Raw genomic sequence first — 15,422 nt, 5'->3', positions numbered from 1 at the left:
AGCTGTCTGTAACTTCCTGACTGGTGGTTGTTTTTTTTAAAGAAACTAGATATGCTTCTCTTCATCTCTGCTGAAATCTGGGTAAAAGATTGAAAGGAATTTGAGACTCATTCAGTACATTTAGTTATTGCTTGCTTTTCTTAAGTCTACCAGCCTTTCTAGCAGGCATACCATCTAAGATAGTTAGACAAGCTAGCCACTCTACCTCGATTGATAGCCTGAAATGGCTTCTTGGTAGTTAGTTATGAGGTTGGGATTTTGGGAACCTACGGTATCTGGACTGACTAAAGCCAATTTCAGAAAATTACAAGGTAACTAGTAGTATTACAGAGAAACTACAACAGGACAAATCTGAGGGGGCACGTGCCCCCCTGTGCCCCCTATGGGCATGACGCCTCTGATCACATAGATCTGTCTGTTGTGCATGGGAATACTCTGGATTGGATTTCCAAAATTACAATCACGGAGCAGATTTGTTGGTGTTTTTACAGTCTTTTATGGTCCCCCCCCCGCCCCGCCAAAATATTATTTTATTCAGAAAACTTGAGGGGCCAAATAAAATCGCTTCACGCCAGTTGGAGAACCCTGGTTTAAAGACATATCTTCATATACATGGTGACTACACCACCCTCAGAGAGCTCTACTATAATTTGTTTGACTATCTTTCCAATCTCTCTTTGTCTTTCTCTCTCACAGGCTAAAAACGCACTGGCCCACGGTGTCCAGTCTGCCCGCCATGACTGTGACCTCCTGAGGGAGCAGTTTGAGGAGGAGCAGGAGGCAAAGGCAGAGCTGCAACGCGGCATGTCCAAGGCCAACAGTGAGGTGGCTCAGTGGAGGACTAAGTATGAAACTGATGCTATCCAGCGCACAGAGGAACTGGAGGAGGCCAAGTGAGTCCCACGGATCAGCAAAACTCAAATATAGGGTATTGATGGTGAGGGTGGATTGTATTGATGGTGAGGGTGGATTGTATTGATGGTGATGGTGGATTGTATTGATGGTGATGGTGGATTGTATTGATGGTGAGGGTGGATTGTATTGATGGTGATGGTGGATTGTATTGATGGTGAGGGTGGATTGTATTGATGGTGAGGGTGGATTGTATTGATGGTGATGGTGGATTGTATTGATGGTGATGGTGGATTGTATTGATGGTGATGGTGGATTGTATTGATGGTGATGGTGGATTGTATTGATGGTGATGGTGGATTGGGCTCTGAGGAAATGTTACATCAACATGTATTGTAACATTTGTTTCAGCCCCTAAAACCTCCCTCTGTTGTCCAATAGGAAGAAGCTGGCCCAGCGTCTGCAGGATGCTGAGGAGACCATTGAGGCGACCAACTCCAAATGTGCCTCCCTGGAGAAGACCAAGCAGAGGCTGCAGGGAGAGGTGGAGGACCTCATGATTGATGTTGAGAGAGCAAACGCAATGGCCGCCAACCTCGACAAGAAGCAGAGGAACTTTGACAAGGTGAAAACAAAGAAACCTCACCTTAGGGTGATATTTTCTGTCTGCTATATGATTAATTGGAGCATATTTCTGATTCAAAACTCTTCATCAATGACTTCTGATGAAAATCCCATGGATTCTCCTAGGTTCTGGCAGAGTGGAAGCAGAAGTATGAGGAGGGCCAGGCTGAGCTGGAAGGAGCTCAGAAGGAGGCTCGCTCTATGAGCACTGAACTCTTCAAGATGAAGAACTCCTACGAGGAGGCTCTGGATCATCTGGAGACTCTGAAGAGAGAGAACAAGAACCTGCAACGTGAGCATTTGACAGCAGTTCTATTTGGCCCATGTTTGACTAGTGTTTTGAAAATGGAGGGAACTGCAAACATCAAAACTACTATTACACCATTTCAGAGGTGTCATGTACAGTTCAAAATATATATATTTTTAACCTGTGATCACTATTCCTTTGAACAACCAAAGGATGTGGAGGACAATTAGATTTGCCAGACCATATGAAGTGCTGTTAATTAATTAACGGTGATTATGATTCAATGTCAACTTCAGTACATTGACATATCCACTTAAAATCCCCCAAGTCTAAACTGCTCCTGTATGTGTGTGCGCAGAGGAGATCTCTGACCTGACTGAGCAGATCGGAGAGACTGGCAAGAGCATTCATGAGCTGGAGAAGGCCAAGAAGACCGTAGAGACAGAGAAGTCTGAGATCCAGACCGCTCTGGAGGAGGCTGAGGTACAAACTACAGCTGTTTGATGGGGAAAGCAGTGTTAACTAACCAACACCAGCTACAGTCCAATGATCCCTGTATTGGAGTTTATTGTAGTCATATATATTTAATTCCTACATCCAAATATATTGAACACAATTGGCCTGACTGCTTCTGTTTGTCCAGGGAACACTGGAGCACGAGGAATCCAAGATTCTGCGTGTGCAGCTGGAGCTGAACCAGATCAAGGGTGAGGTGGACAGGAAGATCGCTGAGAAGGACGAGGAGATGGAGCAGATCAAGAGGAACAGCCAGAGGGTGGTTGACTCCATGCAGAGCACCCTGGACTCTGAGGTCAGGAGCAGGAATGATGCCCTGAGGGTGAAGAAGAAGATGGAGGGAGACCTGAACGAGATGGAGATCCAGCTGAGCCACTCCAACAGGCAGGCCGCTGAGGCCCAGAAACAGCTGAGGAACGTCCAGGGACAGCTCAAGGTAAAGGGACTGGGACATCAGGTTCAAACACCTGAACATGGAGAGGGATTTGTTTGTGAATCTGTAGAAAATAAAAGAACAGTGGAATTGAATAGATTGAACTATATACTGTAGAAAGGTAGGGATATTGAGTAAATTCTTACCAATGAACATTTCTACCACCCCTACATGGCTAGGGATTTGTTTGTGAAACACCCCTACTTCCACAAGTCCTAATGAACGTATGTCATTGTGAACCCCAGGATGCCCAATTGCACCTTGATGACGCCGTCCGTGTCGCAGAAGACATGAAGGAGCAGGCAGCCATGGTGGAGCGCAGAAACGGTCTGATGGTGGCTGAAATCGAGGAGCTGAGAGTTGCTCTGGAGCAGACAGAGAGAGGCCGCAAAGTGGCTGAGACTGAGCTGGTAGACGCCAGCGAGCGTGTTGGACTGCTGCACTCCCAGGTATTGGTCAAATGACATTTCTAATGAAACTCAACCAAGCATACTATTTACACACACCTGGAATTCGACAGTCCTTACTTTCACATTTTCAGAATTTGTGACTTGTCAGTTCTCTTGAGAGTCAAACAAATCATCTTGTTTCCTCCTTCAGAACACCAGCCTTCTGAACACCAAGAAGAAGCTGGAGACTGACCTGGTGCAGGTGCAGGGAGAGGTGGACGACATCGTCCAGGAGGCCAGGAATGCAGAGGAGAAGGCCAAAAAGGCCATCACTGACGTGAGTACTTGGATTACATCAATTTGATTTGTCCTCAAGGGAAATAGTAGCTGGGCTGGTTAACCACAATAAAGATGTCAGAGGGATGTTTTGATTTGTGCATAAATTAAACAAACTACCATTCCAGGCGGCCATGATGGCTGAGGAGCTGAAGAAGGAGCAGGACACCAGTTCTCACCTGGAGAGGATGAAGAAAAACCTGGAGGTCACAGTCAAGGACCTGCAGCACCGCCTGGATGAGGCTGAGAATCTGGCCATGAAGGGAGGCAAGAAGCAGCTCCAGAAACTGGAGTCCAGGGTGAGTTATCAGCAGGGTGGATTAGGGTGGATTGAAGGACTGATTGCTGAACATGTATTTGATCATATAAAATTACACAGGAGACTCTTTCTGTAAATTAATTAAAATGTTTTTTATTGTCATATACACCAGATAGGTGAAAATTAGGGTTAAGTGCCTTGGATATCAACACATTTTTCACATTGAAGGCTCAGGTATTTGAACCAGCAACATTTAACTGCTAGGATACCTGCCACCCTCAACCACCTCGATCAAGGGTTCCTAAACTTTTTGACACGGGACCCCTTTGTGATAGAAAATTCATTAGTGACCCCCTCATAATATCAGAATACAATTCCTACCTTAGAGTGTAGTAAAAATAGCATCCAGGTAGTTTTACCACAGTGTTTCTAAACCCAGAGGTGCAACATTGCAAGACTTCCGGGAACGCTTGCGATTCAGACCAGACCAGGGTTTGAGATGTCTATGGGAGAAGTGAAAAATTAATCCTTGGTTGTTAATTTTCTTGAAATCTCAAGGCAAGACCTAGACTCTAGTAAATGTATTAAGATACTGGAGTGCAACTTTAAGTAGCTGAAACTGTCATTACTACAACCTAGTGAAAGTAACAAACTAACACATTTTAATTTTCATCAAAAACAACTTTCTCAGCTTTTTTAGACTGCATGAACATGAACATGAACACAGTTCAGCACAACTGTTAGACCCGATGGTGTGTTTCTGTGCATGAGCTTAGCTAGCTAAGGTCGCAATGGGATTGTCTACAAGTCTTCATCTTTTGGATTTGCTACAATTTCTCCAGTGCATGGCCGGACTAATCATGTCTCAGCCCCTGGGAAAGAACATTTTTAAGTCACCTTCTGGCATCAGAAACATCATTTGCAGTTTTAAAACAAATGTTCAGCTATTCTATTCATTTAGCCTTTGGACTGAAATGGCATTTGGTTATTTTAGAGCTAATTTCTTGAAATTCTACACATTTTGCCATGTGGCAGAGAGAAAATGTAGCAGTTTTAAAAGCTAATTCAGGATGCATTTATCTTCAAAATCAACATTTTGGGGAATATGTTACACTTTAAAAACTTTTTTTAAATTGAACTTTTATTTAACTGGGTAGGCTAGTTGAGAACAAGTTCTCATTTACAACTACGACCTGGCCAAGATAAAGCAAAGCAATGCGACACAAACAACAACACACATGGAATAAACAAACATACAGTCAATAACACAATAGAGAAAACGTCTATATACAGTGTGTGAAAATAAGGCAAGATAAGGAAGGTAGGCAATAAAAAGGCCATAGTGGTGAAATAATTTCAATTTAGCAATTAAGCACTGGAGTGATAGATGTGCAAAAGATGAATGTGCAAGTAGAGATAATGGGGTGCAAAGGAGCAAAAAATAAAAATAAAAATACAAATAACAGTTTGCGGATCAGGAAATTGGATGGGCTGTTTACAGATGTGCTATGTACAGGTGCAGTGATCTGTGAGCTGCTTTGGCAGCTGGTGCTTAAAGTTAGTGAGGGAGATATGGGTCTCCAGCTACAGTGATTTTTGCAACTCACTAGTGGAGTTGAGAAGAATTGTAGCCAAGACCTTAAAATAAAGATATACAAATGTATTTATCTAGTTGCTTCGTTCAGGCTTGTACAGTTGTCTTGGCAGACTTCTACTAAACTGCCATTTCATTCATAATAATAATAATAATAATAAATATCAATTCTCAATAAATATCAACACACGATATAATTTACTGTACATGAATCAAATTCATCTCATTGTAATCATTTGTTAGGCTTCATCTAGTTACATTATTTAATTTCTCTCTCTCCAGATCGCTAGCTTCTCATTCACTCTGCTGCAAAAGGGCTGTTGCTAGGGAAGCTAGCGTTGATATGTGGGGCTACCAGCTAGAAGGCTAAATTAGCTTGTAGGCTAGCGGACTTTCACAAGTTCATAAAAACGTGAAAATACAACGTAACATCTTAACAAACATTTGTACATACTCCGAAAACATTACTGTCTTTCATATGGTGCTTTCCCACTTACCTGCCAAATGAATTTATGACATAAATGTTATGTCGGTGCTCCTGTCTCGCTGTTGACTCACTTGGCAAACGTCTCTTCATAAATGCCATAGCACGAGCTCCCCATGGTAGAAACATTGTTCTATCTGTGGTGGAAGCAACCTAACGACATTAAAACAGGCCACTGTCGCCCTCTAGAGGCCATACGGGTACTGAACTATACACTGCTAAATACATGCCACAATGTATAAATAGTCATATACAATATATTACAAATACAAGATGAATTGAATTGGGAAAAAATTATCAGTGATTGAGTACTGTGGATACCAATATCACCGTTTATTTATTTTTTTTTTATTTCACCTTTATTTAAACCAGGTAGGCTAGTTGAGAACAAGTTGTCATTTACAACTGTGACCTGGCCAGGATAAAGCATAGCAGTGTGAACAGACAACAACACAGAGTTACACATGGAGTAAACAATAAACAAGTCAATAACACAGTAGAAAAAAAAGGAAAAAAAGAGTCTATATACATTGTGTGCAAAATGCATTAGGAGGTAGGCGAATAATTACAATTGAGCAGATTAACACTGGAGTGATAACTGATCAGATGGTCATGTACAGGTAGAGATACTCCCAGGCTCATGTTGTGCATCTAAGGGTTAAGAACATCAATTGTGGATTAATATTATTACATTGTATTGTATTGCACACATTTTCCACGGTTCCCTGTTAGTTTACCCTGCTGTTGCTATCAATATTCATAACATTTGAAGTGTAAATTACACCTTGGGAACCACTGACCTTGATAATGAAAAATTGTTATAATAACAGACGACTTCAATAAAAATTGTGAAAAGGAACAGACAATTGTGCCTCCTTGATTAGGTAGAATATTACCTGTTTTACAAAGATTCGTTACATCTGATTTCACCAGCTCAAACAAATGCCTACATTTATCTTTTTCACAAAGGTGCGTGAGCTCGAGACTGAGGTGGAGGCCGAGCAGAGAAGAGGTGTAGACGCAGTCAAGGGAGTCCGCAAGTATGAGCGCAGAGTCAAGGAGCTCACTTACCAGGTAAGAGAAAGTGCATTCTTCACACACTTGACACTAACACAGACAGGTTTGTGTATAAAACTCTCGTGACATTGATTCTTTGCTCTTCTCTCACAGACTGAGGAGGATAAGAAGAACGTTAACAGACTTCAGGACCTGGTAGATAAGCTGCAGATGAAAGTGAAGGCCTACAAGAGGCAGGCTGAGGAAGCGGTGAGTCACAAACTTAGTCAAATACTCTGAAAAAAACAGCATTCAAAAATATATTAATCTTCAGAAAAAGGTATATAATGAATGCTGATGTTCTGCTCTCCCTCTCTTTTCCTCACCCAGGAGGAAGCAGCAAACCAGCACATGTCTAAGTTCAGGAAGGTTCAGCATGAGCTGGAGGAGGCTGAGGAGCGTGCTGACATCGCTGAGACTCAGGTCAACAAGCTCAGAGCCAAGACCCGTGACTCTGGAAAGGTACAGAACTGCTGCTAGACCTGTACATGACTCATGTTCAGAAATGACCACATCAACACCACCTATGATTCAGTCTTCTCAGAGGTCAATACAGACCTTTTACACACAACTGTATTGAAGATCTTTAAGAAGCACATGTTAAGTAGGGCAAAAAATATTATTATTTCAAACTAAGCTGGTACTTAAAAGTTGAAAATCCAAGCTGAGGACTGAGCCTTAAAATGCTTGTTCCATTATACAGTATTCTTTAAGTGTTCATAATATATTTATCATGTTAATAATTATTACTGATCCATTATATTCTATCCATATATTTATCATGTTAATAATTATTACTGATCCATTATATTCTATCCATATATTTATCATGTTAATAATTATTACTGATCCATTATATTCTATCCATATATTTATCATGTTCATTATTATTACTGATCCATTATATTCTATCCATATATTTATCATGTTAATAATTATTACTGATCCATTATATTCTATCCATATATTTATCATGTTCATTGTTATTACTGATCCATTATATTCTATCCATATATTTATCATGTTCATTATTATTACTGATCCATTATATTCTATCCATATATTTATCATGTTCATTATTATTACTGATCCATTATATTATTTATTTCTTCTTACAGGGAAAAGAAGTTGCTGAATAAACAAGACCAAAGAATTGAAGATCAAAGTCTTACCATTTTCCTGTGTTGCATAAAATATGATTTTCATGGTGAAATGTTGAGCATTGATTAAAAACATGTGGATCTACATACACTTCCTTTGTGACTGTGGATTTATTACTCAACAAACAGCTTTTTCATACCATAATACATTGTACTTTCATTAAACAAGCAATTTGGGATTCCAACAACAACAACAAAGCAGTCACTTTTTTTGGTAAACATCTGAGGGATGAGGCGGGAGAAATGTAAACATTCAAATTCATAGACTGAGCTACGGATGCAAGGACTGACCATTCACAACATCAACATTATAGTTTTAACCCTTTACACTTGCAGAAATGGGCTTATATGGACTGGCCCAAATGTAAATGCTTCTAAAATAAATTAAAAATATGGGAAGAACATGCATAACTGTGGTAGCAATTGAAGGGGAACAGTTTGGATATTGTGGGGAAACAATAGAACGGATTTTTTCATTTACATTTTTGTCACAGATTATTCGCACATTAATCACATGTGGAAATACTATGTAAAAAATAAATGTTTATCGAGCATCTGAAAAAATGACGTGAGAGTTTACTTCTGTGTTTAACTGATATTATGCGTCAACTTTCTAATTTGGATTACCAATAGATTTTTTGGGATATATATACACACTTCCATAATGATTAGCCTTCTACTGAGAGAAGATGGTGGACTGAACGTAGTTATGTAGAGCACCTCAAGATAAAAACGTCATGTTCAATATCGGTAAATTAGACTAAATATTAGCACTACACAATTTGGTGGGTGACAACCTTCAATCTGGATAACAACAAAAAACAAATCTTACGACTAGAGAAATGTATAGACAAATGTTACGAAAACAAGCAACACCCAAACATGACGGAGAATAAGACAGGGGAACCAATTTCAAAACGAAAACGTGACTCTTCCACAGACACAGGTGATTTAATATTTTCACCACCGGGAATGGTAAAGGTCGAAACCTATCTGTTCAAATCAATAAATGTCAACCTGGGTATACTTGAATTAGTCAGTAAGGATATAAAACAGTTGAAGGCCTCGAGATGAGTGATGAAAAAGCTGTGACATTGGAGAAAGATACACACAAGCTAAAAGGGACAGTCATTAAGATTGAAACCGAAGTGAATGAACTTAAAAAGGAGAACACAGTTCTGAGAGAAGCCTTTATTTCTGTGTTTAACTGATATTATGCGCCAAATTTTCCAATGTGGATTACCAATAGATTTTTGGGCATATATACACTTCCATAATGATTAGTCCTCCCGTGGTGAAATTACGGTAATACACATTACAAACACAGTAATACACAAACACAGTAATAAACACGGTAATATGCATTATGAACACAGTAATGCACATTATTCTGCCCTTGAATTGCGTTCCCATGCAAAACTAAGACAGACAGCTAACTACGTCTTCAATAAAACTCCCAAGGCGTGAATTTTCTTTAATTAATATATTGAAAACGTTTATGTTGTGAAACTGCAAAATACAGAAAATAATATACTTTAGTATTCAATTCACATCGACATACTGTAGCGGTACATTTACATGTCAAGTTAAAGTTGCATAAATATAAAGCACGTGCCAAGGTCCCATGCATCTGGCATGATGCCAAACCATATAGCTAATTGTTACTCATATGGGAATTAGCTAACTCCTATAATTACTCTAATAATGTGCAACCACCTCTGTACAATAACAAAGCATGTTACACTAGAAACAGTAACAAAACTTCAGTATTGTATGTTTTACAATTCGTTTACATGACGCACGAGCAAAGTAATACAGCTGATGGCATACATGAAAGGCAATTTGTGTGAGTAAATGCAACCAACTAACATTAATAAGTAAGCAATTCTATCAATAACAAGATTATCATCACTAGCAATATGCTTGAATCGAATTTACAAACAAATATTGTCCCGAGGCAGAAGCGTGACAAGAAATAACGGCACTGAAAGACCTGCACCGTAGCGTTGTTTTTAGTTGCTTCTCTGCGTGCAGAACGACTACTCTACTTCCTGTTTCCGTACAGTCTTTCTAAGTACCAGAAAGCTCCACTAGGGGGCGATAAACATCCTGGAACACAATGAAAATCTTAACCACTGTAATAAAATCATCTGTTACCTTCTAACAGTATGGCAGCACTCTCCCCGCCTGGTATAATGAAATTGTGCCACTATGAAATAAAACATGTATCAAGAAACAAATAATGTTATTTTTATCTTTTTATCTTTTGTCTCTAGGATGCTTCAGAAAGAAGAACAACAATCTCTGAGATTGGTCTCAGAAACCTGAGCAGCTCCTTGCTTGACAATTTTTAGTTCTACTTTCCTAACCTTTTTGTCAGTACTGGGAAAGGTTTTGACCACAAGCCCGTCTGGCCAGTCATTTCTGTGCAACTGACTGTCTTTCGATAAGACAACATCTCCCACTTTTACATTTGGCTTTTCTGCTCTCCGTTTTCTGCATCTCTGCAGCGCTGTCAGGTACTCCCGTCTCCACCTTTTCCAAAAGGCGTCAGCGAGACACTGGACCTGCTTCCACTGTTTTCCATGAGGGCCATTCATGCTGAAGTATCCAGAAGGGGCTGAGGTAGCGCTGGTCTTTTGTATCAGTAACATTGAAGGTGTGAGAATGGCAGGCATGTCAGGGTCGGTTGACACTGACACTAGGGGTCTCGCATTGATTATTGCCATAACTTCAAACATAAGAGTGCTCAAGACCTCACGAGTGGAGCCCGTCTGAAACAGCATAGCATCTAGGATACGTCTGGAAACCTCAATGAGTCTCTCCCAAGAACCACCCATATGAGATGAGTGTGGGGGATTAAATATCCAAGTACATCCCTTGTCTGAGAAGTATTTAGTCAGTTCTGAGTCATTTGTGTCGATACCCAGTTCCCTGCAGGCACCTATAACGTTTGTACCTCGATCAGACCGTAGCACTTTTGCTGGACCACAGATAGAGAAAAAAACGCCTCAGCGCATTGATGAAGCTGGATGTGGACATGGATTCGATGAGCTCAATATGGACTGCTATAGTAGAGCACCGGCCATTCCTTGGAGTCTGCACTACCACCTCTAGTGTGACGAGTGATGACATTCCATGATGACATTCCATGGTCCAAACACATCAAGTCCAACGCTGGTGAATGACGGTTCAGATGTGAGTCTGTCTCCAGGCAAGTCAGCCATCTTTTGGTCAACTAACCTCCATCTAACTTTGCGGCAGGTGACACACTTGTGAATGACAGCAGACGTTTGCTCCCAATAATCCAGAAGCCTGCTGCTCGAATAGCTCCATCTTTTTTTTTTTTTTTTCCTTTTTTTTTGGGGAACTCTTTTCCTTTTTCAAGGCATTTGAATTCCTCTCTGAAGGCTTCATGTTGCACACAGTGAATGATTGCTGTTTTGGCTTGTGACAACTCACTTGTACTGCATGGTTTATTACAGTCATGCCAGCCTCTGCAGCTGGTGTTGTCCGCACCTTCATGGAAGGATCTGGCAACATGAATGAGTCTTGCTGTGACTCGATTTAGAACTTTCCAGCTTGTGAACCTCTCAAAGCGATGAGAGACGATTTGAGCTCCAGGAACCTTAGTGGCGAAGGCAGTGACGTAAACCAATTAAGCACATTTGGGCCGACTTGATACAACATTTTGAACAGAAATGCAACAGAAATGCAACACTCTCAGTCTAAAACTGTGCACATACACTACTGCCAACTAGTGGCCAAAATCTAAATTGCGACTGGGCTTGAATAATACATTATGGCCTTTCTCTTGGATTTCAAAGATGATGCTACAAAAAAATGAAATAATAATAATGAATACGTTTTTTTCTTTGTATTATCTTTCACCAGATCTAATGAGTTATATTTTCCTACATTAATTTAACATTTCCACAAACTTCAAAGTGTTTCCATTCAAATGGTTTCCCGAATATTCATATCCTTGCTTCAGGTCCTAAGCTACAGGCAGTTAGATTTGGGTATGTCATTTTAGCTGAAAATTGGAAAAAAGGCCATACGTTTGGCTACATACGGACTGTTAGTGGAATTCCCACGAGAGAGTAACGGTTAATGTGATTGGATGTTAATTATTTGTTAATTATGTTAATTAATTGACTAGGCTACCTGTATTTGACATTGTTTTGCTTTTTTGCTGAACACTAGATGGTTCAATTTTATTTTTGGCAGTGAAACGAGGCTACTCAGGCGAGAAAATAAACTCTACCAAATGTAGAGTTTCCTCTATGTAGAGTTTCCTGTCGGAAAATATAAATGGACTGTTTGAAAATGTGAAGATTTAAAATAATAATAATAATAATAAAGATTAAAAAAAAAAAAAAATGTGAATCATGTTTTCATTTGGCGTACCCCCAACGACATTGTGCGTACCCCTTGTAGGAATACCTGATCCAGTGGAATGGACTGTCACTTGTCCTGACTCTTCAAAAGGCTTGGGTAGGAAGAGTCCCCTGCTCCCCCAGAGACGTGCTGTGTTGCAACAGCTGCAGCTGAAAGGAGGTTGTGGGATTCCCAGTTTTATTTATGTTCTCTGTTATGGACCTGACTGTGTCTTCCTACAATCTATATCATATATGGTCATATCCTCTGGTGTACGGCTCAAATGGAAGCAGATCTGCTGATGAAGCAATAAAGCAATGCCAAATGACCTGAGATATATTGCTGTGGAAGCTGGATGTATTTCTGACACACCTGTTTTCTGAAAATGTCTATATTGGGCTTGTACAGTATCTGTGGCGCTTGTACATTATCTGTGGCTTTGGTAACTCTGCTATGGACTGTATGGGATCAAATTGGTGTTTCAACAACAGTTCAGAAGATGTGGTTTGATACCATCTCTTTGATGGAGGGTCATAGAGCTGCATGTATTTCTGACAGCCAGTTGTGGATCATGGCCATAGTTGGAGGTCACTGACAGCGAGTAATAATTTGGACTACAAAGAGTTTATCCGTGTAAATGTATTAGATTAAAATTACATTTATCCCTCCATTGACTTCACACTGCATGCTGAAAGGTGAAGACCTCATACATATACTGTAGGCCACAGAGAGATCTGATACAGGCCAGCACATTATTTTGAGCTTTTTAGTCGACCAGAAGGTCCTCACATTGCTGACACCATAATAGATCTACAGCGAAATATGTGACCTGGAAAATAAAACCTTAATTAGTCATTCTTGGTTGTCATGTGAATCCATGTCACAGCATGACCCCGCCTCTCATATTACTGCCTGTGACATTTGAATGGATTGAATCATGTAAAGAAAATGCTGACGTGAGTCAAAGCGCTGGGGTGTCTCAGGCCAAGGCTCTGGGGTGTCTCAGGCCAAGGCTCTGGGGTGTCTCAGGCCAAGGCTCTGGGGTGTCTCAGGCCAAGGCTCTGGGATGTCTCAGGCCAAGGCTCTGGGGTGTCTCAGGCCAAGGCTCTGGGGTGTCTCAGGCCAAGGCTCTGGGGTGTCTCAGGCCAAGGCTCTGGGGTGTCTCAGGCCAAGGCTCTGGGGTGTCTCAGGCCAAGGCTCTGGGGTGTCTCAGGCCAAGGCTCTGGGATGTCTCAGGCCAAGGCTCTGGGGTGTCTCAGGCCAAGGCTCTGGGGTGTCTCAGGCCAAAGCACTGGGGTGTCTCAGGCCAAGGCTCTGGGGTGTCTCAGGCCAAAGCACTGGGGTGTCTCAGGCCAAGGCTCTGGGGTGTCTCAGGCCAAGGCTCTGGGGTGTCTCAGGCCAAGGCTCTGGGGTGTCTCAGGCCAAGGCTCTGGGGTGTCTCAGCCAAAGCGCTGGGGTGTCTCAGGCCAAAGCGCTGGGGTGTCTCAGACAAACTCCTGTCTGTGGTTAAAAAACTACTTTGTGAGCACAGACTGAGTTGTTTAAAGCACCTTTAAAATGTATTGGATCAAGAGATGTTATCCTCCCAAGGCCCTGCTAAAATACATCAAATATGTACAATTAATTTTATAACGATAGTTTGCTCAACTGCTTAATAATGTCTGGCAGTTAATAACAGTATATCAGGGGCCTTCAACACCTGTTCTGGACAGCACATCCACATGGTGTGCAGGCTTTTATTCTACCCCAGCAATAACACAGAGGGTTCAGCTGAATCAAATGATCATAATCTTAAATATTGCCCTTAATTACTTGAAATCAGATTCAGTATTTTAGGATGGGTTTAGACAGGCCGCCCAATTCTGAACTTTTTTTCAATCATTGGTATTTTCACCAATCAGATCAGCTCTTAAAAGGGGTGGTGAAAATACCAGTGAGGGAGTTCTATTACTGTCCAGTGCCCCGGGTCAAAGGGGTTAGTGTCTATTGCATTCATTTTGAAACCAGGCTGGAGCCGGGTTCCCCATTCTGTCCGAAGGCGAAGTCGTCTCAAAACAAAACTGAATTAAATAAGAATGTGGAGTGATGAGTACGATTCCATGTTTTCACGTACAAAAATGATTACTTTTGATAAAAGTCTTTATCTGCCTTCCCAATGAAAACTAGTTTGAAAATTCAAACATATTTTATGTTTCTGAACATAAATCACGTTGCCTTGTTGACAACATGACCGTTCAGCACATATGTTAGACATGGGGCAGAGATCATTTTTTGGCTATTTTAAGCTAATTTCCTTAGATTCTACCAAATTGCCTTACGGTGGAGAGAATTGTTTACCTTTATTTAACTCTGCAAGTCAGTTAAGAACAAATTCTTATTTACAATGACAGCCAACTGAGGAACAGTGGGTTAACTGCCTTGTTCAGGGGCAGAACATCTAAGTTTTACCTTGTCAGCTCAGGGATTCGATCCAGCAACCTTTCGATCACCGGCCCAACGCTCTAACCACTAGGCTACCTGCCGACCTTACGTTAGCAAAAGTAGAAATAGTATATAAAGTACAGATACACCAAAAAACTACTTAAGTAGTACTTTAAAGTATTTTTACTTAAGTACTTTACACACTGCTAATTTGATATACATATACATTTGATATACAATCCTACATTGATGAGGATTAATGCCACTAAAATGGAACTAAATCAGGTCAGATTAGACTTAATGAAAACTATTTTAGTTGTAGTGGGGCAACATGGACTCAGTCCATTACAGTATATGAGGTTCAGTAGAAGCAACATGGACTCAGTCCATTACAGTATATGAGGTTCAGTGGAAGCAACATGGACTCAGTCCATTACAGTATATGAGGTTCAGTAGAAGCAACATGGACTCAGTCCATTACAGTATATGAGGTTCAGTAGAAGTAACATGGACTCAGTCCATTACAGTATATGAGGTTCAGTAGAAGCAACATGGACTCAGTCCATTACAGTATATGAGGTTCAGTAGAAGCAACATGGACTCAGTCCATTACAGTATATGAGGTTCAGTAGAAGCAACATGGACTCAGTCCATTACAGTATATGAGGTTC

At 40.8% G+C, this 15,422-nt stretch overlaps 1 protein-coding gene across 2 annotated transcripts in view; it reads left to right on the top strand.

Moving 5' to 3' along the window:
* The window catches only part of LOC110495038 (myosin heavy chain, fast skeletal muscle-like), a 50,754-nt gene that overhangs the window by 13,144 nt on the left and 22,188 nt on the right, over positions 1 to 15,422 (top strand). The window contains exons 30-41 of one of the 2 annotated variants that reach the window (XM_036948809.1): positions 697 to 893; positions 1,294 to 1,477; positions 1,603 to 1,768; positions 2,082 to 2,206; positions 2,367 to 2,675; positions 2,918 to 3,121; positions 3,273 to 3,398; positions 3,526 to 3,696; positions 6,704 to 6,808; positions 6,905 to 7,000; positions 7,121 to 7,252; positions 7,909 to 8,041. In XM_036948809.1, coding sequence (XP_036804704.1) covers positions 697 to 893; positions 1,294 to 1,477; positions 1,603 to 1,768; positions 2,082 to 2,206; positions 2,367 to 2,675; positions 2,918 to 3,121; positions 3,273 to 3,398; positions 3,526 to 3,696; positions 6,704 to 6,808; positions 6,905 to 7,000; positions 7,121 to 7,252; positions 7,909 to 7,929 — 1,836 coding nt within the window. In that variant the 3' untranslated portion in view covers positions 7,930 to 8,041. Of the gene's footprint in view, positions 1 to 696; positions 894 to 1,293; positions 1,478 to 1,602; positions 1,769 to 2,081; positions 2,207 to 2,366; positions 2,676 to 2,917; positions 3,122 to 3,272; positions 3,399 to 3,525; positions 3,697 to 6,703; positions 6,809 to 6,904; positions 7,001 to 7,120; positions 7,253 to 7,908; positions 8,042 to 15,422 lie in introns of those variants that run through there. The other variant, XM_036948810.1, reaches the window with a different exon arrangement.

Source organism: Oncorhynchus mykiss, chromosome 17, assembly GCF_013265735.2.
Source record: "Oncorhynchus mykiss isolate Arlee chromosome 17, USDA_OmykA_1.1, whole genome shotgun sequence".
Lineage (NCBI taxonomy): Eukaryota > Metazoa > Chordata > Actinopteri > Salmoniformes > Salmonidae > Oncorhynchus > Oncorhynchus mykiss.
This window is presented reverse-complemented; position numbering and strand designations above follow the sequence as displayed.